The 26,695-nt window shown below is 44.8% G+C and overlaps 1 protein-coding gene across 1 annotated transcript in view; it reads right to left on the bottom strand.

Moving 5' to 3' along the window:
* arhgap24 (Rho GTPase activating protein 24) overlaps positions 1 to 26,695 on the bottom strand; it is a 566,765-nt gene that overhangs the window by 298,454 nt on the left and 241,616 nt on the right. Inside the window, exon 3 of the mRNA XM_078543927.1 lies at positions 6,756 to 6,843. Within this exon, the coding sequence (XP_078400053.1) occupies positions 6,756 to 6,843 (88 nt within the window). The remainder of the gene's footprint in view (positions 1 to 6,755; positions 6,844 to 26,695) is intronic.

The raw sequence follows: 26,695 nt of genomic DNA, 5'->3' as shown, positions 1-26,695 counted from the left end.
TATAGCTGTGGGGATCCAGCAAATCCAGCCTTTTGCATCTGACTGGCCCCAGTGTAAAGGTGACCTTGTCAATGGCGTCAGTCACCTGAGAGACTGAGGATTGTGAAATCCTGGTGATGTCACCAGGGTTTTTATTTGTTCATAGTATTAGGATGTTGGTGGCTAAATAGCATTTATTACTCATCCCTAATTGCCCCTGAGTGGATGGCTAAGCCACTTCAGAGGGCATTTGAAAGTAAACTTGCTGTTAGTTTGCAGTCACATGTAGGCCAGACCAGGCAGATTTCCTTCCCTTAAGGCCATTAGTGAACCAGATGGGTTTTTACAACAATTCATGGTCATCATTTGAATTCAAATTTCACCATCTGCTATGGTGGGATTTGAACCCAGGTCCCAGAGCATTACCCTGGGTCTCTGGATTGCAAGTCCAGTGACAATACCACTAAGACACCACTTCTGACACTGATGGCCACTGGCAATTCATGGTCACCATTAGGAGGAGATCCTGTTCCAGGAGGCTGCAGGTGTCAGCAACGACTTGGTATGAAAGTCTGAGCCTCCTGAAGCAATGTTGCTTCATCATGTCTAGGAAGCTGATCCTCTTGCTCTATACACTACTCTGAGGGTATCACCTCCTTCGACCTGGATCTCTATGTTCATCCACTCTGTCCTGAGGAGTGGCACGTGGCTGAATTGTTGCTTCTGCTCCTGCTGTTGGTATAGCTGCCCCCCTCGTTTCTTATCAAATGTCCAAAGTAGGGCAGCACAAGCTGCTCCCATGCTGCAGTGAAGGTTGACACAGGAAAGTATAGATCAAAGTTGACAAAATCCAAAGTATGTGAAATGACTTCCAAAAAAGTTGGAAATCACCCATAAAGCAGAGATATCGCACTCTCAGAAGACATCCTGTGAGCACAAGCCTTTCACATAGGCAGGGCAGCAGCTATGCGGTTTCAAACTTTTAAAGGCTTTTCAGTCCATCAGTTTCATTGAACAATACGTCCTAGCTGTGCTCTCGCCTTGTTGACCCTGGAAAGTTCCAAACCGTGTGGGAAACCCATGTGCTGGGTGGTAAAGCCAGAATTCTGGTTAAAGCTGCAATTAATTGGATATTTAAATCACTGACCTGAACGCTGCTGTGGGATTTCCCGAATACCTCAAAATGTGCACCGGTAAAAGCAAGAAGTCAGTGGGATCATGTTGGGTTTCCGTCACTTTTCAGGGATTTAACCCACCGTACTTCCCCGCACCGCACCCCCCCAACCCCAACCCTGCCCGCCCACACCCAAATCCACATCACCTTGGTAGTTAAAATTCTGTCTTAAAAATTTTGCTCAACTAACTAGTTTGCATTTGCCAGATTTATCCCTCTCCCTTTTTGAACAGGGGGTAGTTTAAACTTTGGAAATGGTGCTATTTTAAAATTGCAGCAATGCCATGATCCATTGGCATCCTGAATACTGATTATTAAGCAGCTTGACAAAATGTTTGTTCATTACAACCAATGTACCCTCTAATTTTTGTTTTGTACTTCACAGCTGAGTTGTTTAAGTACCCGGGCCCCTTAACTTTTTTTCTTGCCTGGCCATGCATCTACGGTATCTTTAAAGCAGATGGCTTGTGCATGGCCTGGATGGGAGCTTTCAGTTTGTTCCACAGCCGTGCAGCTTAGAAGGAACATTGCTCTCAACTTAGATATTCTGCTGCCAATACATCTTGGTAGCAAAACTATCCTGTGGCCCATGTAACAAATGAGTATTTTTATACTCTGATCTGCAATGTGACAAAAACAAGCCCCAAAATAACTGCAATCTGTTATCATGGTCAAATTTTTTATGCACACAATGCATTTTTTTCCACTAAATGCCCTGTACTTTCTTACTGTGTTTTTTTCCCCCATTTTCAGAAGTGCTCCTATTTCTTTAGCTGCTTTTGTTGCAATTCTCCTTTTGCTGTCTCACTCCCTTCTCCCGTTCCATTTCCCAGACCTGAGTTGCTTCAGCCCACAAACATGTTTGCTGCAACAAAACAGATTTCCTGAGAATAAAAACGCATCATCATCTGTCGGTACAACTGGGTGTCAGGAAGAAACAGAAATCTCAAAGTACATGATAAGAAGCAAACTTTTCAAAAATCACCTTGCTAATGTCACTTTTTGTGTGAAATCCTGAATATGAAACCACAAAATAAAAACAAAAGCTGGTAAAATGAGAGGGGGTGGGAGGGAGCATTATGGTGGTGGTTACTCAATGTAGCACGATGAGTTCACAGAGTTTTCCTTTGATCAGTACTTCTATCAAAATCATGACCATATTATTTTGAACATGTTTATGATCTTGCTGGAAATATCGACCCACGGGTGTCACAGCAATTCTTTTCCAAGGGAAGTAACCGGAGGCAATGAGATGATTCCTTTTTTTTGGGAGAATCCTGACTTCTTAATAACTTATTTGATCTGAGGGCAATGGTTGGCAGTGAACAATAAATAAAACAAACAACAACTTGTACTTATATAGCGCCTTTGTAGTAAAAAAAATGCCGCAAGGTGCTTCACAACAGCACTATAAAGCAACATTTGACACCAAGCCACATGAAGAGAAATTAGGGCAGGTGGCCACAGGCTTGGTCAAAGAGGTAGGTTTTAAGGAATGCCTTAAAAGAGGAAAGAGAAATAAAGTGACATGTCCAAACTTACCTTTCTGATGGAGTCCCATAATTTCCCGGTTCTTACTGAAATAACCATAGATGAATGATGGTGGCAAGAAGTCTGCTGAGCAGGCAGATTCCTTGTTAAAAAATATAGTACTGTCAAAGCACTGGTTTGCTGCCAGTACCTCCAACTGGTACATAAATGTCTCCATTACTTATCCTTCAAAGGAGCCCTGTGCCTTATATTTATCTTTTATTAAACATTTTAATTGGTAGCTCATTGATAGCAGAATCACAACATTGGAGATTCCACTGCCAGCAATGCTAATTAAAGCACAAGATTTTTAAATTTGTAATCCTGGTGTTATTTTTTTAGTAGAAGTTTCCACCCAAATGCATGGAGATGTGGTTGGTGATTGTTCCATTGTTTCTTGGCACTGGCTGGATTCATCTTAACAAGATTCCTGGGCCTAGACTTTCCATTCAGCCAAAATCTCAAGCACAATTTGCACCCACCCAATGTCAAGTATGCAAACTTGGCCATAATTACAGAGGTAAGCTTAATTAAAGTATCATGAGTAAGCTTCAGATATCAGGTGTGTCACAATGGAAAGGGAACTAGTGTTTGCTGCAGGAGCAGCTTAAATGGATGGTCATTTAAGTAAATGCCTTTGGAACCCATCAGCAGCATTAATGCCAACAAGAACACTTATCAGGAATGGAGGCCAGCCTTTAAATTCTCAGATGGCACTTTCTGCTGACTCAAGTAATGCACAGCACAAAGGCCCTGTTTGACAGAGGGTGGTGAAAGACTCTAAGGTAACACAAGGGCAACATTTGGAACGCTCCAGGGCAGTGAGTACCAACTCCAACAGCCATTACACAGCGAGTCAGAGCCAGAAACTGAACCATCTACATCTTCCCAGTATGCACAGCAAAAAATATATCTGCCGTGTACAGTGGTTTTCTTCGTACTGTGCTCAAGTGTCTGAACTGCTTACTGTTGATACGCAGGAAGAAACACAGGGCATTTTGCATCAGCAGTTTTCCCTCATCTACAGCCTTATTTATATGGAACCCACGAAGAGTATGGAATGTAATTGCTTAATGCATGTCACACCCATTATCATCTGCATGTTGAAACCTGGGCAACTGAATGCCATGGTCACCAAAGATAATTGTCAATTTAAAAGAAAATGCTTGTTGAGATCAGGATGTTGGTGCAGGGGATAGAACTCTCCCCATTTCAAGTACACAGTGTCAGCATCAAGCACTCCCAGACAGGTATCGCACAGTTAATGCAGTGCAAATTTCCTTCTATTTGCATCAACAATGGAGCTCAGCCAGTACAAGGTTACTAGGAAATAAGAGTTATACGGGATTGTTTCTTTGTCCCCTTTTGTAGTTCCTGGGTCATTCCCAGATTCCTTCCTGTATCTGACACCTTCATTGAAGAGGCAAAGTGACTGCCCTTCTATAATTAAGAGCTATTTTTTTGCTCCTGGAATGGCAGCTGAGTCGCTGGCACTAATATGTATACATTACTCTGACATCTTAATCTCTGGGCTACTTTGCTCAAGCCTACATCTGGGTATCTACTTCTGCAAATTAAACTGATGTCAAAATCATAAATGCATGACATTATTCCTTGCAAACTACCTATAAGATCTGTATAATACAATCAAAATGTCACTGTGATTAGTGCAAATGACACTTGGCTGGTAGAGTTTGTCGTCAATCCTTATCATGCTTAAATAGATTTGAAGCACTTTGAGAGATATGGGAAGGCTGCAGTGCCAAAGCAGGAGAGCATAATTAAATACACTGAAAAATCTTGCTCATGTGGAAAGATCTTGCTAACTATTCCCAGTTTTCAACATTTTTTCTCATATAAATAGGGTCCTATAAATTTTTGTTTCATAACACTGTACAGCATTCACTGAAGAGGTCAAACTTTTGGATAGATTTTCTACTAAATGCTTATATTCATTCACTATTGTGTGATAGTATACTCTGCAGAATTCTCAAGCTGCTTCTATGTTGTGAAATAAAAAAGTTCAGGATGTAGAAGGTAGTGACTTTACCAGTTGCATTTGATATGTTGCATGTGTATGCATCTGTGTCTGTTAGGAAATAAAAATTCAAAAGACCATAAGTCAGATAATAACTTGAAGTGAGCAGTAAGCTCACCAGGGTCTGTGAAATGACCAGCATGCACACCCCAATTAGCTGACATGAGGCCTGAGCTATTTTAGATCCCGGGTCTCAATTATAAAAATCAGGCTTTGCATCAATGATAACAGAACAACGTGTGGGAGTTAGGTGACAGCAGCAGGCGGCCACAGTCATGGACTGCAAGAATGCTCCTGGTTAAGCTAGGTGAAAAGGGTCAGCAGTAAGGCTCCCAGGCGACCTCAGGGAGACCAGGACAGGGAGATTGATGCATCTAGAAAGAGAAACTGGCTTGGATCCTGCTGGTTAATATAATGGTGGGGTCTGATTGCTGAAATTAGACTCCAACTTTCACATGTCAACAAGGCCCTCGCCTTTCTGGGGCAAGGGCCTCACAGGAACCTGACTCTGGGGAAGTCACACTGCTGATATCTTAACCCTGCCTGCCCACCACCTTTCATGCCTTGTGTATTGTCACTTATTGTATTTGCATTAATGAGAGGTGAGTACACTTTTTCTGTGCTTCTAGAATTGGTCCAAGGATTAATGCATGTAAATGCTTCTTTTACGGGAGTGGGGGAACTTCTTTATGTGCCACAGGACACATAGGGGAGGGTTTTTCCCTCGTTGGGCGGGCTCGGCGATCGGGGCCGGTGGGCCAATTAAGGCACGCCCAGTGTGAAACGCACGTGACAGCGCTCAACGCTGCCTGTGTGGGGGGAGAGGGAGGAGGGCGAGCACAAGTTTGCGCATGCACCTGGGTGCGTGCTGGAAAAGCTCCCTGAGGCACAGAGTTGTCTCAGGGAGCTGAAGAGTTTAAAACATTAAAAATAGAGAGTTTTAAAATGTTATAAAACATTTCCCCTCATGTGACTCTGTCACATGAGCAGGGGCATGTTATTAATGAAATATTAAAATTTTAATTTCATTTTTATTTGCTGTTGGAAACCTCATCTTGCCCTTAGATGAGGTTTTCTAAAGAATGCAAAGGCCGCTTGGCCTTTTCACCTGCCTGCCAACCGCAAGGTTGGATGGGCAGCGAAAAGTTTCTTTCAAATATAACTTTAATGGCCTTAATAGGCCTTTTAATTGTCAGTGGGTGCGCTGCCGACTCCGGCACGCACCCGTCGACTGAAATATTGTGCGATGACATTGGGACGCTCGCCTGACATCATCACGCATCATTTTATGCTTGATTAGGTCGGGCGCATGCCTGCCTGACGAGCAAAATATTCTAGCCGTAGACATTTGCTCATGCTTACCTTCCAGACAACACCCTGTAAAAACTGGGTGCTTAACTGTCAAAGTTTGGAACAGCACAGTAGATTTTGTGACTATGTGACTTTGATAATAACTCAAGGAGTTATTTAGTGGCATTAACCAGAGTATAATTAAACCTTTTCAAATGAAATCAGCAGCATTTTTAGATTGTATTTTTAACAGAATCCCTTTAACCAACTCACAATAAACTAATACATGCCTCTGTGGTTACATAATGGTGGTGTACGCTGGGCAAGTTGCAATAATCCTTACCTTAGGCCACTGAAATAAATTTACTGTCATGAAAAGTTCACCACAATTCGTTGTGAGATTATTAATTGCAATTCGGTCATGGATTCTGCAGCTGGGCCAGTAAGGATACCACCAAAGCCATCATTATTTTCAAACTTTTCCTCAAGTCAGGATACCATGCATTCCAAATGCTTGGGATTTTTTTTACCCTCTCTTGGTCATCATTTGAGTGTTACTCATCTACTTAAGCCAGCTCTACATCCCCCAGCTGAGAAAAATAAGAAACTTCTCCCTTTCAATTCAATATATTTCAGAAATAACAGTCGTGTTTTAATTTGGACATATTGAACTTTGGCCTCTCTGGTGTGGCTTTTGGTAACCTATAACATGGTTGCTAGAAGGAAAATATAAACGTTTCTTACCAGGCACAATTTCAAAAAGGAACTTCCTAGATTCATCTCCATTATACGAATGCTCAGTGACATTATTTCCGGGCAAGAAAATGGTTCCCTGTAAAACAGACCAAATGAGATTGAGAAAAAAGGTCTTGCACAGAACAACAAGCTGAGAAGAAAAAGCAATAGCAGGTTACACAATTATAAAACACAAGCTATTAAAATTCCCAGCAGCATTAATGTTTCAAACTGTACCGATAATCAGGAGCTGAATACAACATTATGGTTGTTAAAGTTAATTGAGAAATAAAAAGATGAGACTAGCTTTTACATAGCATCTTTCACAATCTTAGGATTTCCAAAACTGCTTTAAGCCACTGACGTCCCATCCATGAACCCAGCACCACCATTTTCACTGTGGGGGGTGGGGAACAGGTGCAGGTTGTAGTTTGCACAACCGTGGTTCACAGAGGCAGCTGCACATGTAAAGGTGGAGTCGCCTTCAAACAGATACAATTTTCGTTAGTGGGATGTCCAAAACATGACTCGTGGGCCCCAGACGTTCAAGCAAAAGGTCTAAAGCTGCAGAAGTTATTGGAAAGGTAGAGCACCCTTTGGGAGAGGTAAAGTGCCCCTTTTGGGAGAGGTCAGGTGCCTTTTGGGAGAGGTCAGGTGACCTTGGGATTGTTAAACTTAGACATGAATGTGTGTAAAACGTGGATAAACTAATTGGAGCCGTCCAGCTGTCAAGGCATTTAAATATCCATGCTCTTTAAAATGTTTGAAAAAAACCAGCCTGCCATTGAAAACAAAATTGTTTGTAATTTCACAGCTAAATGTTGACATAAGCCTGAGGATTAGTACCGCATGACTGATTCCACAACAGTTTGACAGCTCCAAGTGGTTATAAAGTCTTTGATAGGGACTATGAACACAAATGGTTGTTATCATAAAGGATTAAGTGCTTAAATTAATTTAAATGTATTGAATGGGTTTTATAAATGTATTTTCTTTAAAGAGTGAAGTCATCAATAGATACTTAGAACTTAATTTCATCTCACCATGGATCCTGAGGTCTGCCCATTGTGGATACTAGGTGAGATGGCATGGATGACGTAATGGCAAAGGTTGGTGGGTGGGGGGCATGGGCTGGCATGAGTTCACACTAAGTTGGCATAGGGGCTATAAAGGGCCATGGGGGTGGGTACAGGGGCATTGGTTAGTATGGAGGATATGAGGGGCCGTAGGGGGGGGTTGGTGGGGGGGCATGAGGTGGCATGAGTTGGTAAGGATGGGACATGGGGAATGTGTGGGGAGTGAAGGAATGTGAGGGGTGAGGGTATAGGGCTGTTTTGGGGGGGTTTTTTTGCAGCTGCGGCAAAGTCCCAGAGCACTGAGGTGGGCTTTTTAAAGTACCTGCCTCTGTGGCTGCCTCCGCGGGGGGGGTGGCCCGACTCCCAATAACACCAACAACCCTGAAAACCCAAATATCTGGGGCACTTTCCCTGAGTCGGGCTTGCGGAGCTGGGAATTTTCCCGACTCTGGGAGCGAAAATTCGGCCCCAAGTCACAGCTAACACCATAAATGCTTCCAGAGATCAAGCTGATTGGATTACTCTATGACAGACTCTCAAGTGAACGTGGAGACATCAGTCTCCCCAGTCGTGACATTTTTTCTATTCATAACATTTACTATTGGAAATTCCGGGTAGTCCAGGGTCTTATCCCTACCACAGTCACAGAGAGATGTAAACATGATGGTGGTTCGTCCATCACTATTATAGCAATTTTATTGAAGAAACATATCACATTATTGACAAAAGTTTAAAAATATTACAGATTACAGCTATCAACCAGTCCAGGTATACGTAGAGATGTGAACCGAAGAATTGGAGATGATAGTCAGCCAGCTTGAATTTCCATATTCCTGGCCATTAATTTCAATCACTGAACAATCAGGAGCCCCGCCAATTTGGCAAGCTGATGGTCCTGTCCAAATCTCTCGTTCATGCTTTCACCAAGGAAGAGTCCACGCTGAGAGTAATTTTACACACATGGGGCAGAATTTTACGACAGCCGAAATTCCTGCCGAAATGGGTCTGTAAAATTCTGCCCATATAGTAGGTCTCATTTTACATGGGGGTTCTCCCACACCTCTCCCACATCGCAGAAAAATAGTGCTCCAGAAATCTTTTTCCTAATGTCAACTTACCAATGGCAAGTATCTTGTTAATCATCAAAATATGGAACTGGCTGAGTGACTGTGGCTGCAATGTCTGAGCTTAGCATTAAAGTGCTTAACTTCAGAATTTTCTCACAACTGATTAAACTGTATGTTTTTTTTAATGTTGCCTGAGGTTACATTGTGATTTAACACTTAGCAAGTGCAAATCAATTTGATATTAAGGGTGGCATACACTTATTGGATGCAAGACTTTCAATGATGTAGCTAGATAAAAGGTCTTCAACTGCAAAAAGAACTTGTTGCTCAAAGAAACAGTTTCATCGGTGACCTGCCCTCCCAACATAAAACTGGAAGTGGAATGTTTACTGGTGATTGTACAGTGTTCAACTCCATTCACAACTCCTCAGAAAATGAAGCAGTCTGTAACCACGTGCAGCAAGAACTAGACAACATCCAGCCTTGGGCTGGTGAGTGGCAAGTAGTAGAAGTGCCAATCAATTGTTAGACAATAACCATCTCCGACAGGAAAGAGTCTAAACAACTGACATTGACATTCAACTGTATTAACATTGCTGAATCACCCACCATCACCCGCCACCTGAGGTGGTGGTGGGGGTGTTACCATAGACCAGAAACTCAAAACATTTAACTGAACTAGGTATATAAATATTGTAACTGTAAAAGCAGGTCAGTGGTTGGGAATACTGTAGCAAGTAACTCACTTCCTGACTCCATAAAGTATATCCACCATCTACAAGGCACAAGTCAGGGGTGTGATGGAATACTTTCCACTTGCATGGATGAGTGCAGCTCCCACAACACTCAAGAAGCTCAACACCATCCAGGACAAAGCAGCCCGCTTGATCGGCACCCCATCCACCACCTTAAACATTTGCTCCTTTCATCACTAGTGCACAATGGCAGCTGTGTGTACCATCTACAAGATGCACTGCAGCAACTGACCAAGGTTTCTTCAATAGCACCTTTCAAACTCACAGCTTCTATCACCTAGAAGACAAGCTAGGGCAGCAAAAGCATGGGAACACACCACCTGCAAGTTCCCCTCCAAATCACACACCATCCTGACTATTAATATATCACCATTCCTTCACTATTGTTGGGTCAAAATCCTAGAACTGTGGATATGCCTAATCCACATGGACTGCAGCTGTTTAAAAAGGTGGCTCACCACCAAGGGCAATTCGAGATGGGTAATAAATGCTGGTCTTAACAGCGATGTTGACAACCCATGAATGAATCAAAAAAAAGTTGCAATTAGTTTATGGTTTCTGTTTTTTTTCTTGAAATGTATTATAAATTTTGACTCAGTCTTATACAACACAGTGTAGATTTTTCAGATGGCTAGTGATGAATCAGTGGGGAATGCATCCAAGGAGCATTAATTGGCTGGAGACTGGATTTGCACCCCTCATTTGGGAGTAAGTCCTGCCTCAGAGAACTGCCAAGCCAGCCAATTTGATTGGCTGAAGCTCTGTAGTCCCAGTAGCACCAGTGGCAGCATTGGCCAGGACTGGGACTACAAACAGTCCCCAGATTCAAAGTCCTAGAGTCCAGGACTAGGTTAGTGGGGCGGGGATGCGGTCTCATGGCGCGAAGGGTAGATGAAGCCAGGAGGGACTAGGGTGAGTTGTTGGGGGGGCTTGATGGAGAGGCTGGCGGTTGGTGGGGTAGGGAACCTGCAGGACACAGGCTTTGGGAGTCTGGAAAGGGGTCCCTTGAGGGAGGTGCCCACTCCCGCCTAGTTCCCACTCGAAGACTGAGCAGGGTGACCTGCCAAGCATCCCCTTACCCTGAACTCCTCCTGTCAACCTCAAAACTGAGGCTGGGAAGGAAGCGGCCCTTCAGTGGCCAATAATTGGTCACATAAAGGCCTCAATCGGGGTGAGGGCGGACAGACTGCCCTAGCCTCGCCTGCCAGACATAAAATTGCAGATGGGTCAGGGGCAGGCAGGAGGGCCACCCCCACCTGCAAACACATTGGCGGGGGACCATAACATTCTGTCCATAGAGACGTAAACAGATTTTGGAGAAATAAATGCGGAAAATAATTTCACAGATCACTAAACACTAATCAAGGATCGCCACCATACTGAGTATGACAAATGTTGTTCCTGATATGGAAACCAATATATCAACAAGCATTCACATAAAATTGCGATAGACAGTTTCATTTCTTCACTGCTGACAATGACTGAATCTAAGGACTCTCCTTCCAGTGGCAGGGTCCCACAGGTTGGGACTTCTGACTGTGCTTCTGACAACGCTGTAAACTTGAACAAATGTTTATCCTGGTTCTCCTGGTGGGATTAAGAAATTGAAAAACCTTGATGTCAATCCCACTCTCCTACTTTGGATCAGTGATTTCCTTCACCCCAATGGGTGTTAGTTTCTGGGGTTTACTCAGAGCCCAAGTTATCAAATACTGGATCACCTCAGAGCTGTGTACTTTCATCTTTGCTTTTCACTCTCTACACAAATGATTGTCGATCAGAGCATGACGACATAACGATCCTGAAGTATGCTGATGATACAGTACTTGTGGGTCTTATAAGGAATAACAAAGTAATCTATAGGAACTCGGTGGAGAAGTTCATAAAATGGTGCAATAACAATTCTCTTAAACTGAATGAAAAGACTAAAGAACTAGTTATAGACTTTAAGAAAAAGCCAGTTAATGATACTGTTCCTGTGAAAAATCATGATATGGCCACTAAAGTAGTTACCAGGTACAAGTATCTAGGTATCACAGTAAATGATAAGTTGAATTGGAGGGAACAGTGTACAGATGTGGTGACCAAGGGACATACACAATTATATCACCTCAGAAAATTAGAATCCTTTTGAATGGATCCGACAGTTATGAAACTCTTCTGTACGGCTGTAGTTGAAAGTGCTATCCTTTTTGGATGTCTCTTCTGGTACAGTTGTCTTAGGAAAGCAGGCTTTTTAAGGGTACTGAGATTATTGAATCAGGCAGGAAGGGTATTTATGAGCAGACCTTTCTTAACGAAATCTGCCCTCGAAGGAATTTGATGAAATTAGAGAGTGTCATGAGCAATGAGACTCACACCTTGTGTCAGCGTTACAGTTCGAGGGAACAGGAAAAGGGCTACAATCTTCCAGATGCAGGACAAATTGGTTCTTGAACTCGTTTGTGCCATTCTATATAAGAACTTTTAACAAGAGTTTGACGAATGGATGGGGATATGCACTCAGAGTGGGGCTCACTGACTATTTTAATGCATTGGGATCATTTTTAATACAGTTTAATTAAAGTTAGATCTCGGTGATGGGGTAATTTCCTTTCACTTTATTGCTATTATTCATTTGTATTTATTTTTTGAATGAACAAGCAATATAGACAACAACATAAAATTGAAAGTTGAAATTGAATTGAATTGAAATTCCCACCGTCAACAGAAAGCTGCCATTGCCTGGCTGCAAAGTTGTGGTGCTCCTGCAATTGGGTTCAAAAGTTCAGAAGTGTTGTGACAGTCTGCATAAAGGTGGTGGAAAGGTAAATGATGGCCAGATTGGAGGGAGTACAGGCCATCACAATGCCCTCTGGCTCCATGGTATGGTGGGGGGGGGGGTTGCTGGTTGGGGGGGTACCTCAATGTTATTGCTGCCACTTCCTGGGGTCCACCACTATCTTTGACAAGGCAGGCCTGGGAAGCAATGGTAATAAGGGTGGATAGGAGGGAAATCTGACAGGAAACCAGGCCTCATGCCTCCACTGCTATCTGCATGCATTTGGTGGGAAGAGAGAAGCCAGAAGTGGTTGTGGCAGGTGAGTGGAAATTAATTGCAGGTCAGATGGTGCAGCCTGCCTCTGTCTCACCAGACTTTACATCATTCACCGTCGTGATCCTACTCCAATGCAGAGTGAGCCTGAAATATAAGTGTACAGAATAATGGCAGACAAAACTCCCTGCAGACCAGTGTTAGTAACATAAGAGGCCAGAGAGAAAAGTTGGGTGATCAGCAGTCAATTGCGATTGGGTCTTGTGGATAAGATAAGCTTGGAGAGGGCACAAGGTCAGGCAGAAGAGGAAGGCACAGGTTCAGAGCTAGAGCATGAGGGAGCATTGAGGGAGATTTGGCTTGGTGGGCACGGAAATGGAGGTGTGGGGGAAAGAAAGCAGTAAATGCTGCTTAAACAGTGAAATCAATGGAAGCAAAAGCCCTGGGATTGTTGAAGAATTGACTGGATGCTGCAAATGGAGGGACTTTAGGAATTTTCTGGAGGGATGAATTATGATGGGCTGAATGGCCTTCCTCATCTGCAATTGCCTAATGATCTTGTGAAACACAGCAATCAATACGAGTTTTAAAATTTCATGCAGCAGTTTCCCACATTTATTTAATCATGGCACATCAAAGCAGCGTTTTGGGAAAAAAACCTCATGGGCAGGATTTTCCGCTCGATGTGTGGGCGCACGCCTAACACGCCTGAGTGTGAAATAGCGTCCCGATGTCATCACGCACTGGCGCGATATTTCGGTCAGAGGCCTGCGCACGAGAATCGGCAGTGCGCACGCCAACAATTAAGAGGCCTATTAAGGCCATTAATCAATGAATTAACCTGTGTTTTTTGCTGCCCATCCAATGTTACAGTTGGCGGGCGGGCAAATCGGACAGGCAGCCTTTGGATTTTTGAGGAAACCTCATCCACGGGCGGGATGAGGTTTCCGTAATTAAATTTGTAAAAAAATTTGGGGGCAGAATTTTTCAAATCTACATGTAAAGTTAAGTGACTCCATTGTGTGGGCATTTTTTTCTGGAATTTTAAAAACTTTATTCATTGGTTTAAAATACTGCAGTTCCCTGATGCAGCTCTCTGCCTCCAGGGAGATTTCATTGTGTGCTTCCCCGCGCCTGCGCTGACTTCAGTGCTCGCCCTCCTCCCAGACCCATCCCAGCAGCCCTGAGCCTCTCAGTGTGCCATTCACACTAGCTGGCCATTAATTGGCCAGCCAGCATGAAATCGCGGTCAGGGGCCGATGACAGGTGGCAGGCCGTTTCCTGGCTGGTCCCAGGCCCGCTGGCTGCACCCGCCCGACGAACCAAAAATCCTGCCCCATGTACTTGTCTATCTGGTGAGATTGGGAATTCCTGCTCTCTGCAATGTTTGGCTTCATAGTGCTGCAGTCATGGAAGTGAGAGTAAGAAATATTGCATTATGACCAGATAATGTAAGGATCAGGAGATTTCTCCACAGCAGAGCAGATGTCAGGAAGAACTTACTGGTACTGGGAAAAGATAGGCGAGAATAGGTGATTCAGAGATTGGCCAATGTGATTTTCTGAATTCCCATTTACACTGCTGTCAGACTCCTTATTTGTATGTTGGAATAGGTTAACACCCAATTTCATCACTCAAGATTATGGAGAAATATGAATTGTATATGGGTCTTGCCAGAAATTACCACATGGAGATGATGTTTGACCCATTGCTCTTGTGCCAGTGCTGGTGCTTCAGCAGGTGCAGTCTACTCTCACCCCTTCCCTGAATACCAGTTACATTTTTTTTTAAATACGTATCCAATTTGCCACTTGTGGCAAAGGATTCTATAATCTGAAAAATATAATTCCTTCTTCAAGTGATAATCCCACGTCAATGCCAACCAGTGTAAATAATCTATCATCACTTACTTTCTCAAACCTTTCGTGACTGTGAACTGTGAAAACTTTTGTTCAGTCCTCCTTTAATCATCTTTGATCAAGTGAAAAGTATCCAATTTTTTCAAGCTTTTCTTCCCAATTTTAACCTTTTATTCCTAATACCATAGGGTTCATGGTTTTAGCAAGTTTCCCAAAATAAGTGCCCAGAACTGTGCAGTATCCCAATGATTTGTACAAATTCAATGTCACATCCATGTGTTTGTACTAAAACCATAGGCCATTCGGCCCATCGAGTCTGCTCTGCCATTCAATGAGATCATGGCTGATCGGACAATCCTCAACTCCACTTTCCTGCCTTTTCCCCATACCCCTTGATTCCCTTACTGATTAAAAAGTTGTCTATCTCAGCCTTGAATATACTTAACAACCCAGCCTCTACAGCCCTCTGCGGTAAAGAATTACATAGATTGGCTACCCTCTGAGAGAAGAAACTCCTCCTCACCTCTGTTTTAGATGGGCGCCCCCTTACTCTGAGATTATGCCCTCTAGTCCTAGACTCTCCCACAAGGGGAAACAACCTTTCAGCATCTACCCTGTCAAGCCCCCTAAGAATCTTATATGTTTCAATATTGTCGCCTCTCATTCTTCTGAACTCTAATGAGTACAGGCCCAACCTACTCAACCTCTCCTCATAAGAAAATCCCTTCATCCCCGGGATCAATCCAGTGAACCTTCTCTGGACTGCCTCCAATGCCGGTATATCTTTCCTTAGATAAGGAGATCAAAACTGTTCACAGTATCCTAGGTGTGGCCTAACTAGTGCTTTGTATAATTTTAGCTAGACTTCCCTATTTTTACACTCCATTACCTTTCAAATAAAGGCCAACATTCCATTTACCTTCCCTATTACCTGCTGAACTTGTATGCTAGCTTTTTGGGATTCATGCACGAGGACCCCCAAATCCCTCTGTGCTGAAACTTTCTTCAGTCTTTCTCTGTTTAAGTAATATTTAGCTCCTCTATTCTTCCTTCCAAAGCGCATAACCTCACACATTCCCACATTATATTCCATCTGCCTCGTTTTTGCCAACTCACTTAACCTGTTTGTATCCCTCTGTAGACTCTTTGTGTCATCCTCACCACTTGCCTTCCCACCTATTTTTTGTATCATCCGCAAACTTTGCAATAGTACATTCATTTCCCTTATCCAAGTCATTAATATATATTGTAAATAATTGTGGCTGCAGCACTGACCCCTGTGGCACTCCACTAGTTACATGCTGCCATCCTGAAAATATCCCCCCCTATCCCAACTCTCTGAGAAGAATTTTCTTCCCATCGGGGGGGCTGGGAGGGCGCGGGCGGGTGCGCAGCCGATTGCCACCCGTGATCAGCTGCGCACCGCCAGTTTACGTGGGCAGGACAATTAAGGCTCACCCAGCGTGACACGGACCCGGAAGCGCTTAGCGCTCCCTGTGCGGGCGGGGGAGGAGGCTGAGTCGGGGTCTGCGCTCCTTCGCGCACGCGCGTGAAAGAGCGCAGAAATCTCCCTGAGGCTGTCTCAGGGAGATTAGTTTAATTTTTAACAATTTAAATAAAGAAAGAAAAAAAAATTAAGACATGTCCCCTCGTGTGACAGTGTCACATGAGCTGGGACATGTCTATGAATTTTATTACAAATTTTTATTGAAGTTTAAAAACCTTCATGAAACCTCATCCCAGCCGTGGATGAGGTTTCATGATAAATGCGAAGGCTGCCTGGGCTCTTTGCCTGCCCACCAATCTTAAGGTTGGACGGGCAGCTATGTTAATTATTTAAATTGATATTTAAATTGCCTTAATAGGCCTTTGACAGTTTGGTGGGCGCGCAGCCGACTCCGGTGCGTGCCCGCCGAACTGAAGATCTGAATGACGCGCGGTGATGTCAGGGCACACGCCCGATGTCATTGTGCATCATTTTATGCGTTGGCGAGCGGGGCCCGCTCCTGCATGTCAACCTGAAGATTCTGGTCTCTGTCTTCTATCAGTTAGCCAGACCTCTATCCATGTTAATATACTACCCCCAACAACATGGGCACATCTTATTAAGTGGCCTTATCAAATGCCTTTTGGAAATCCAAATATATTACACCTACTGGTTCCCCTTTATCTATCCTGCTTGTTACCTCCTCAAAGAATTCTAATAAATTTGTCAGGCATGATTTTCCCTTCATGAAGCCATGCTGACTCTGCTTGATTATATTATGTATTTCTAAATGCTCTGCTATTATATCCTTTATAATAGACTCTAACATTTTCCCAATGACAGGTGTTAAGCTAAATGGCCTATGGTTACCTGTTTTTTGTCTCCCTCCCTTCAATACCTTATATATATTTCCTGTTAAGGTTTGAAATGTCATTCTCATTGGCGACTGGAATTGTGAGCAAATTCTCAGTGGCAAACGTATTCTTATTTAAAGGGATGTTAAACAATGCAGCATTATTGGACTGATGATTTAAAAAAATAACTAGAGCAGGAGACTCCACAAATATCCCCATCTTCAATGGTGGGGAAGTCCAGCACATCAGTGTAAAAGACAAGGCTGAGGCAGATCCCCCTACCGGAAAAGTTTGACATCATTTACATCATTTGCATTCAACAGCATTCATTTGTGCTCATTTGACATCAGTTACACTCAAAAGCAATCATTTGGCTATTATTTGACATTGCAAGTGGCGATCAACTGACATCATTGTCATCATTTGCCGCTAAACTGCAGTGCTCATACATTTGCGATTCATAAAATCACACCTTAAGCATTCTGATACCAAAAACAATCCGAGCTTGCACTCCACATTTCTGAATTTCTATAGCTTCAAACATCCTAAAACTGAGCTAACTTTAGAAAAAGCAGATTCTGTTTTAACGTAAGTTTTGACAAGCTAGTTTTATGTTTTCCTTCATAACCTATAACTAGTGAAGCACACACCTGTGCCCCCCCACCATCCCCACAGATTGCAGCAGTTTTCTCCTTCACCAACCCGTCCCCAGAGCAATTTTCTCCTTACGCCCCTGCTCAGGTTGCAGCAGTTTTCTTCCCCCTTCCCCTCCCCCCTCTTCTTCCTCTGTCTCTCCCAACCACCTCCCTGTGCACCCCCCCTCCCCCAGAGCGCTCAGGTCACAGGGCCAGCCACAACTGGAAATAATGGTGAAGGCCTGCTCTGCTACAGCTTTCCAGTGAGTGTGGACCAGCAATGGTAGCAGAAAGAGGTGGGTTAGGGTTTGGGTTGGGCAAGTCAGTGGGAGGGAGAGAATTGTTGGGGGGGCAGCAGCCCAAGGTGTTCAGCAATGCCTTCCCAAGAAGTTTGGTGGTTGGGCCCCTGAGGAGTTCAGCGAGGTGGTGTAGGCCTGAGACTGGAGTGGGGTGGGGGGGGGGGGGGGTTGAGGGGAGTAGACATTCACTGCTGGGTGGGGGCAGGGGGGAGTGATGGTTGGGCCACTGGGAGGAGATCGGCGGGGTAGGAAAACGACCAGGGAACACCAGGGGCCAGAATCTTTGGGTTGGCGTTTGGGGGCGGGCCCCACTGGCCGATGAGTAAAATGACGCGCAGTGATGTTGGGCACGTCATTCAGAGCTTCAGTCTGGCGGGCGCGCAGCTGAGTCGGCTGCGTGCCTGCTGAACTGTCAAAGACCTATTAAGGCAATTTAAAAACTAATTAAAGTAATTAAATGAGCTACCCGTCCAACCTTAAGGTTGGTGGGCAGGCGAAGAGCCCAGGCGGCCTTCACATTTATCATGGAACCTCATCCACGGGCGGGATGAGGTTTCATGAAGGGTTCATAAATCAAATAAATGTCTTAATTAAAATTTTTTTTTTCTTTATTAAAATTTTTGATAATCAAACTAATCTCCCTGGGGCCTCGGCTGCGCGCTCACCTGCGCCTGCTCCTGTTCAGCCCTCCCGTCGGGGAGAGAATTCTCCCCCAGGTTTCTGAAGAGAAACCTCTCCACCTGACTACTGCCTTGTAGTCACTCCTGAGTTAACATTTTTCTCCATGCAATCATGTTAAATTCTGGGCTCATTCAACAACTGAGTTAGTGAAGTAAGCAGTGTGAAAACAATGTAAATAACTATCGATTGCTGAACATAATTTGTGGCTTTAGAATTAGGCTAGTTTTCTGTGTGGATAGTCACAAAAATAATAGATGAATAAAACATAATTGAAGTGTTATAAACACAAAACTTTAAGTGGAATATTTCAAATTGAAGTTCTAAATAAGGTCTATGGCATCCTTATGCATTTATAATAGAATGACTTTTCTGGAATAAATGAAAAAACTTAATAAATTCAGATATTACTTAAGTAATTAATTAGCTTGCGTTTTTCAGTGTAGGTTTCTGATCACATTTGATGTCAATGAGTGTATTTGATGCCTTGGTGTGCAATTGATGCCTTCAATTGCTTAATTTTGGTGCTTTCCAGCACCTTTGATTGCTTTTGATGTCAAAGATAGAAAAACCCTGCAGATTGCATGAAAAACCTGTTCCAAATGATAACTGTTGATGTCAAATGATCGCTGATTGATTTTGAGTGCATTTGAATGCAAAAATGAAGCCAAGATTTTCTGGTAGGGATTTTTACCTATCTTCAATCAGAAGTGTCGATCCATCTCAGCTGCCTCCTGAGGTCCCCAGTATCACAGATACCAGTCTTCAGCCAATCCGATTCACTCCACATGATACCAGGAAACAGTTGAAGGCACTGGATACTGCAAAGGCTATGGGGCCTGACAACATTCCGGAAATAGTATTGAGGCCTTGTGCTCCAGGACGTGCCATGTGTCTAGCCAAGCTCTTCCAGCATAGCTCCAACACTGGCATCTACCCAGAAATGTGGAAAATTGCCCAGGTGTGTCCTGTCCACAAAAAGCAGGACAAATCCAACTCAGCCAATTACCACCCCATCAGTTTCCTCTCGATCATCAGTAAAGTGGTGAAGGGTGTCATCAACAGTCCTATCAGGCAGCACTTACTCAGCAATAACCTGCTCATTGATGCTCAGTTTGGGTTCCACCAGGGCTGCTCAGCTCCTGAGCTCAGTACATCCTTGGTCCAAACACAGACAAAAAACCGGATTCAAGTGATTCCTTTTGATATCAAGGCTGCACTTGACCGAGTGTGGCATCAAGAAGCCCTAACAAAACTGGAGTCAATGGGAATCAGGGGGGAAAACTCTCCACTGGTTGGAGTCATACCTAGCACAAAGGAAGATGGTTGTGGTTGTTGGAGGTCAATCATCTCAGCTCCAGGACATCACTGAAGGAGTTCCTCAGGGTAGTGTCCTAGGCCCAATCATCTTCAGCTGCTTCATCAATGACCTTCCTTCCATTATAAGGTTAGAAGTGGGGATGTTCACTGATGATTGCACAATGTTCAAAACCATTTGCAATTCCTCAGATACTGAAGCAGTCCATGTCCATATGCAGCAAGACTTGGACAACATTCAGGCTTGGGTTGGTTATCATTCACACCACACAAGTGCCAGGCAATGACCATGTCCCATAAGAGGGAATTCAACCATCTCCCCTTGACATTCAATGCTATTACCATTGCTATCAACATCATGAGACTTACTGTTGACCAGAAACTAAACTGGACCAGCCATATAAATACTGTGGCTATAAGAGCAGGTCAGATGCTGGGAATTCTGTGGAGAGTAACTCACCTCCTGACTCCCCAAAGTTTGGTTACCGTATACATGGCACAAGTCAGGAGTGTAATGGAGTACTCTCCATTTGCCTGGATAAGTGCAGCTCTAACAAGGCTCAAGAAATTTAGCACCATCCAGGGGACAGCAGCCTGCTAGATTGGCACTGTATCCACCACCTTCAACATTCACTCCCTCCACCACTAATGCACAGTGTCAGCAGTGTGTACCATCTATAAGATGAACCGCAGCAACTCACCAAGGCTCTTTTGACAGCACCTTCCAAACCTGTGACATCTACCACATAGAAGGACAAGGGCAGCAGATGCGTGAAAACACCATCACCTGCATGTTTCCTTCCAAGTCACACATCATCCTGATTGAACTATATCACCATTCCTTCACTGATTTTGCTGGGTCAAAATCCAGGAAGTCCCATCCTAATAGCACCTGTACCACACTGACTGCAGCAATTCAAAAAGGCGACCACCCTGCCACTTTCTCAAGGGCAATTCGGGATGGGCAATAAATGCAGTCCTAGCCAGTGATGCCCATATCCCATGAATGAATAAATAAAAGAAAATGCACTGCTGAAATATGATTGATATTTGCTGCAGCTCCCTCCCAGTCTCTTCACTGTTCTCATCTAAGGCAGCTTTGGGCTTCTTCATGTCTCGGTTGCTGAATACATCATATAGTGCAGCCAAAGATCCCAGAGTCTGCAATTATTAATTGATTTCAGGTGGATATGATGTTGGATGGTTGACTTCAACTTCCCAGGCTCAAGAGAGGAAAAATAAACTTCAGCGATCTGTGCTGGAATGCATGGAAGGCGTACGCAGATGTTGGGCGAGGACAGAACTGAGCTGTGACATCCTCCATTGTCAATCAGCCCACCAACATTCTCTGTTTGGAAATTAACTACATGATCAAGGTATCAGAGCTAGCAGGACTTTTGCAGCTGTATTTAATCATAAGTCTTCCCCTTCAGGGGAAATGGGAAAATTGGAGGTGGTTCTGCGAAGCAACTTTGAAGATTAGGCTATCATTAATAAAATGCTTCTATTGTTTAGCTCAGCTGGTGGCTTCTCAGTTTCCGTACTTTACCATTTGCAAGGAAGTTTGGCTTTTAATGCTCACTACTAATATAAATTTATGAGAAATAGAATCTATGGTTTGGTGTGTCATGAAATGTATGAAAATTTAATTATCAGATTCACAGGAACTTTTGAAAGTAGTAATTATATGGACACTCTTCACATCTTGCCTTTTTTATTAGATCAACCCAAATTAACATCTGAATGCAGATTGAAGCTGGCAATAAATGAAGGGAAAAGGAGCTGAATAATGAATAACAATGGACTCAGCCACCTGTTTGGACAATTTGTACTCTGGATTCAGTTTTTTCTTGGAGCTGAACAATTGTAAGTTCATTTGGAAACTAAATCAGAGGCCTGCTTCCAATGTGCTAAGAGAAATTGAGTCATCATTGACTCAGAAGCTAAGAATGCACATCATCTTAAACATCACATACCAACCTGAATAAACTTCACTCAAAACTGAAGAGATTGTAACCCACACTAGACTGATGGGTTTATAGGGTGGAATTTTATGGCCCCTCTTACCGGCGGGATTTTCCTGTTCCGCCGAAGTCAGTGGACTTTTGAACAGGTCGTCGCATTTTAGGCCCTGCCCCCGCCAAGATGTGGATGTAAAATTCCACCCGTAGTCTTCTTTCAATTGCAAAGGCTCACAACAACTTGCATTTATATAGCAACTTTAATGCAGAAAACCATCTGAAGGCTTTTTGGAGAAGCATGATTGGGCAAAAATCTAGACCAAACCCAGGAAGGAGTGACTGAAAGCTTGGCCAAAGGAAAGCTTTTAAAGGATGTGAGACGAAATTACAGAGCTTAGGCCCTAGATGGCTGAAGGAACTGCTGCCAATTCTGGGGGAAAGGAGTGAGGCATACACAAGAGCATGAATTGAAGACAGAGTTCTTGGAGGATCATAGGGCTGGATGAATGACACTGCAGACATATAAGGGGAGGCAGTGGACTAATATTCTAGACACCCAAGGTAATGCTCTGTGGACCTGGGTTCGAATGCTGCCATAGCAGATGAATTTGAATTCAATTTTTTTTAAAATGTGGAGTTAAAAAATATTAATGATGACCATGAAGCCATTGTTGTAAAAGCCACTAACGCCCTTGAAGGAAGGAAATCTGCTGTTCTCCAGAACCACAACAAAGTGGTTGACTCTGAAATGGCCTAGCAAGTTTTCAGTTCTCAAGGCCAATTAGGGATGGGCAATAAATGCTGGCTTAGCCAGCGATACCCACATCCTGTGAATGAATTTTAAAAAAATAGAGGAGGGTGTGGCTATGAGGTATTTGAATGTAGGGACAAGAGCTTTGATGGTGGGCAGGTAGTTAAAAATAGGTCGGCAAGCACATGGAAAGTGGGTCTTGGTGTGAATTAGAATATGGGGCAACAAACCTTTGAATGAGCTGAAGTTTATTGGGTACATCAGCAGGACAGTAGTGAAACAATCCGGCTTGATGGTGTTTTTGATAATCCAGAGACCCAGGGTAATGCTCTGCAGACCTGGGTTCAAATTCCACCATAGCAGATGGTGAAATTTGAATTCAATAAATATAAATCTGGAATTAAAATGACCACCATTGCCAATTGTCCTCAAAAACCATCTGGTTCACTAATGAACCACGGAAGGAAATCTGCTATCCTTAGCTGGTCTGGCCTACATGTGACTTCAGGCCAGGTTGTGGCAATGTGGTTGACTCTTAAATGCCCTCTGAATAAGGGAAATTATGGGCAATAAATGTTGGCCTAGCCAGCGACACCCACAAATAAAAAAAACAGATAGGCTGAGGCAGGTGCAGAAGGGGGCAATATGAGAGGCTGTATTTGATTCTGACGCTGGGGCAGGAGTAATTATGGGTACTGCATGTCCAAGTTCCCAACAGGCACTACCACAATGCTGCTAAAGAAATCGGAAAAATCATGCACAATGGGAAAGCACCACATTTCACAATACCAACACCCCCAGTTTGATGAGTGCAAAGGTCCCCCCATTTAAACTAATTCTAATGGTTGGTGCAAGTTTAATTAATCCCCAACTACATCAGGTATGACACACTTTCTGCCACACTATAAATATGCTGATAAAACCACGGGCAGGATTTTGAGGTTGTCGAGTGGGTGAGGTGGGCGGGCCTGGGACCGGCTGGGAAATGGTCCGCCATCCGTGATTGGCCCCCGACCACAATTTCACACTGGCGGTCCCAGCATTAAAGGCTGGCTCTGCACTGGTCGGGAAGGGCTGGACCCAACGGCTGGTGCCTGGAAGGCTGCCATGGAAGGACATCTCCTCTGCGTTCCCTAACCAAAGTTATGGAGTCAAGTGCGGCTGGATACGACAGGCGGGAGGACAGGTTGAGTGGGCACTAGGCCCTCCGCTTTTCCGAAAAGTGTCTCACCATCCTCCTTGAGGAAGTGGCTGCCAGGAGGGACACCCTTGTCCCCCAAGGATGGGAGGAGGAGGCCACCGCACCTCACCAAGAGGGCATGGGAGGAGGTGGCAGCAATGGTGAGCAGCCACGACGCGGTGCGGCGCACATGGGTGCAGTGCCAGAAGTACTTCAATGACATGCTGCACTCAGGAAGAGTGAGTACCATGTTGGCATAGGTCAGTGTGCAGAAGTGTTAAGGTCTGGCTGTCCCCCCGTGGACTTCAGGGATGCTAGAGTCTGAGTGCCAAATGCCAATGATGCCGGAGCTGGCCCAGGGGGTGAGCCCTGGCTGCTTGGACTCAATGCCTTGCAGCACGAAGGCCATGACTTGGATGGGCCCTGTACTGGTCAGGTGGATAGAGCAGTGCAAATGGAATTCAACCTGGAAAAGTGTGAGGTAATGCAGTTGGGGAGGGCTAGCAAGGCGACGGATTACACTATGAATGGTAGGACCCTGGAAAGTACTGAAGATCAGAGGGACCTTGGTGTACATATCCACAGGTCCCTGAAGGTAGCAGGGCAGGTAGATAAGGTGGTTAAGAAAGCACATGGGATACTTGCCTTTATAAGCCGAGACATAGAAAACAAGAGCAGAGAGGTCATGCTGGAACTATATAAAACGTTGGTTAGGCCACGACTGGAGTACTGCATGCAGTTCTGGTCACCACATTATAGGAAGGATGTCATTGCACTGGAGAGGGTGCAGAGGAGAATTACCAGGATGCTGCCTGGGCTGGAGGGTCTGAGCTAAGTGGAAAGATTGGATAGGCTGGGGTTGTTTTCCTTGGAGCAATGAAGGTTGAGAGGCAACCTGATAGAGGTCTATAAGATTGAGGGGCATCGATAGGGTGGATAGGAAGGTACTTTTTCCATTAGTAGAAGGATCAATAATCAGGGAGCTTAGATTTAAGGTAAGAGGTAGAAGTCTAAGATGGGAGTTGAGGAGAAATGTTTTCACCCAGAGGATGGTGGAAGTCTGGAACTTACTGCCTGAAAGGGTGGTTGAGTCAGAAACTCTCATAATGTTTAAGAACATTTAAGAAGTATTTAGATATTCACGTGTGCTGCCATAGCCTCCAGGGCTATGGGCCAAGCGCTGGAAAATGGGATTAGTGTAGTCAGATCTTTGTTGACCGGCATGAACACGATGGGCCGAATGGCTTCCTTCTGTGCTGTAGATGTCTATGAGTCTATGAGGTGTTCCTCAGCTGGGTTTGGCCAGGCTGCAGTGGAGCTGAAGGTACAGAGTGGACTAATCAATGATCCTCTATTCTTTCAGGAGAAGACAAGCCATAACCAGGCACAGAGGGGATGTACAGGCAGAGGGCAGCCCAACCTCCTGCTGCTCAGCCCTGGAGCTCGAGAGCCAGCACGTTCTCCATGCAACTGGGAGTGGAAAGGCAGGGGTGCCAGATGAAGGTAAGCGTGTAGTGCACAGAGGCGAGACTTTCGGATTATGCAACCATTCTAGTGTAGTGGCTTCGCTGATGCGAGCCTCAAACCTGGAGTCCCCATTGATCATTGGAAGATGAGGGCACTGTGATGCAGATATCCATTGTCTCACCAGGGTACCTGGCATGCACAGTGACAGTGCGATGACTTTAACTGATGACATATCCTTGTTCTCCCTTTTAGGTTCGCCAGCAGGCGTTTACTCTGTGGACCTTAAAGGGCCACCCCTGACGCTGGAGGACCACTGAGCTTCTGTTGCACCTGCATTACACCTGCTCTCTGAAGCAGGTACCAGCGCAGATACCAGCACCTCAGTGGGCATTAGCTCAGTGGCTAGTATCTCAGTGCACATTGGTGAAGGCACTTCACAGTCATTTGAGGTGCAGGCGGAGGCAGAGAGTGCCCAGGGTGCCGGCAATCGGAGGACTGCTAGGGACCAGGATGATGCTCAGTCGAAGGCTGATGATGAGCCTCTGAAGTCGTCCATTAGGCGGCAGATGCTGGATGTCCAGCGAGATGTGCGGGAGAATCTGGCGGAAATCCATGAGGGTTTGCGTGGCACGGTCTCTGTGATGGAGGAGTCCATGCGGAGCATCAGCACTGCATTGACCGTCATGGCTGAGCGCACTGCCAACTCCATTGAGAGAGTGGTGACTCTCATGGAGAGGCAGCTCCAGGAACAGAACAGGGGTTCCTGGGGCTGCGCTCAGACCTGCAAGCCCTCACATAGGTAGTGACCTCAGGTGGTCAGTAACAGTGTGGGAGATGATTGAGGCACCCAGTATCCCAGATAGATGCACGTCCATCAATGGCGAGCAGGGAGATCCAGAATGACCTCACGTTGGCGCACGAGCTGCCTGTCGTCTCTGCGGGCTTCTCTCAGGGTGCTGTCGATGGCAGCAGCAGATCCTCCATACCTCTGCCAGTGACTGTGACATCTGATAAAGCTGCAATGACTGGGGAGATGCCGCTCCCTCCCAGGCGGGGCCAGCACAGGCTCCACTGGCCAGAGGACGACCGCCAAGGTCATCATGACCAACAAGACAGCAGATTCAGCAGGCTGCCTCCAATGCTGGTGCTAGCTGGCAGAGGGGGAGGGTGGGGAGGGTGGGGGGGGGGGGGGGTGGGGCGGGGGGGCGTTTGGTGGAGGAACAGGACGTAGCACTCGCAGGAGTAAGTTAAGGGCACCATGAGCGCAAGAGGGACAGGTCATGGGTGATTTTATGTTCATTTATGTTATTTTACCTATACTGGTCTGGGAATGAAGACCAGAGAAACTTACGTGAATAGTTTGGAATTGTCAAAATGAGATAAATGTTGTTTTTGTCATCATGGTCTGAGTATGCTCCACCTTTTTATTTAATTGGTGCAGGCTACGTCAGTATGTAATGCTGGACGTAAGTGGCTCTGAACTTCATTGCACAGGCACTGAGTCTTCTTTGGAGTCAAATGCAAGGGTCA

The sequence above is a fragment of the Cetorhinus maximus genome, chromosome 1 (genome assembly GCF_964194155.1).
Source record: "Cetorhinus maximus chromosome 1, sCetMax3.hap1.1, whole genome shotgun sequence".
NCBI lineage: Eukaryota > Metazoa > Chordata > Chondrichthyes > Lamniformes > Cetorhinidae > Cetorhinus > Cetorhinus maximus.
The sequence above is the reverse complement of the archived record's forward strand: the minus strand, read 5'-3'. Positions and strand labels throughout refer to the sequence as shown.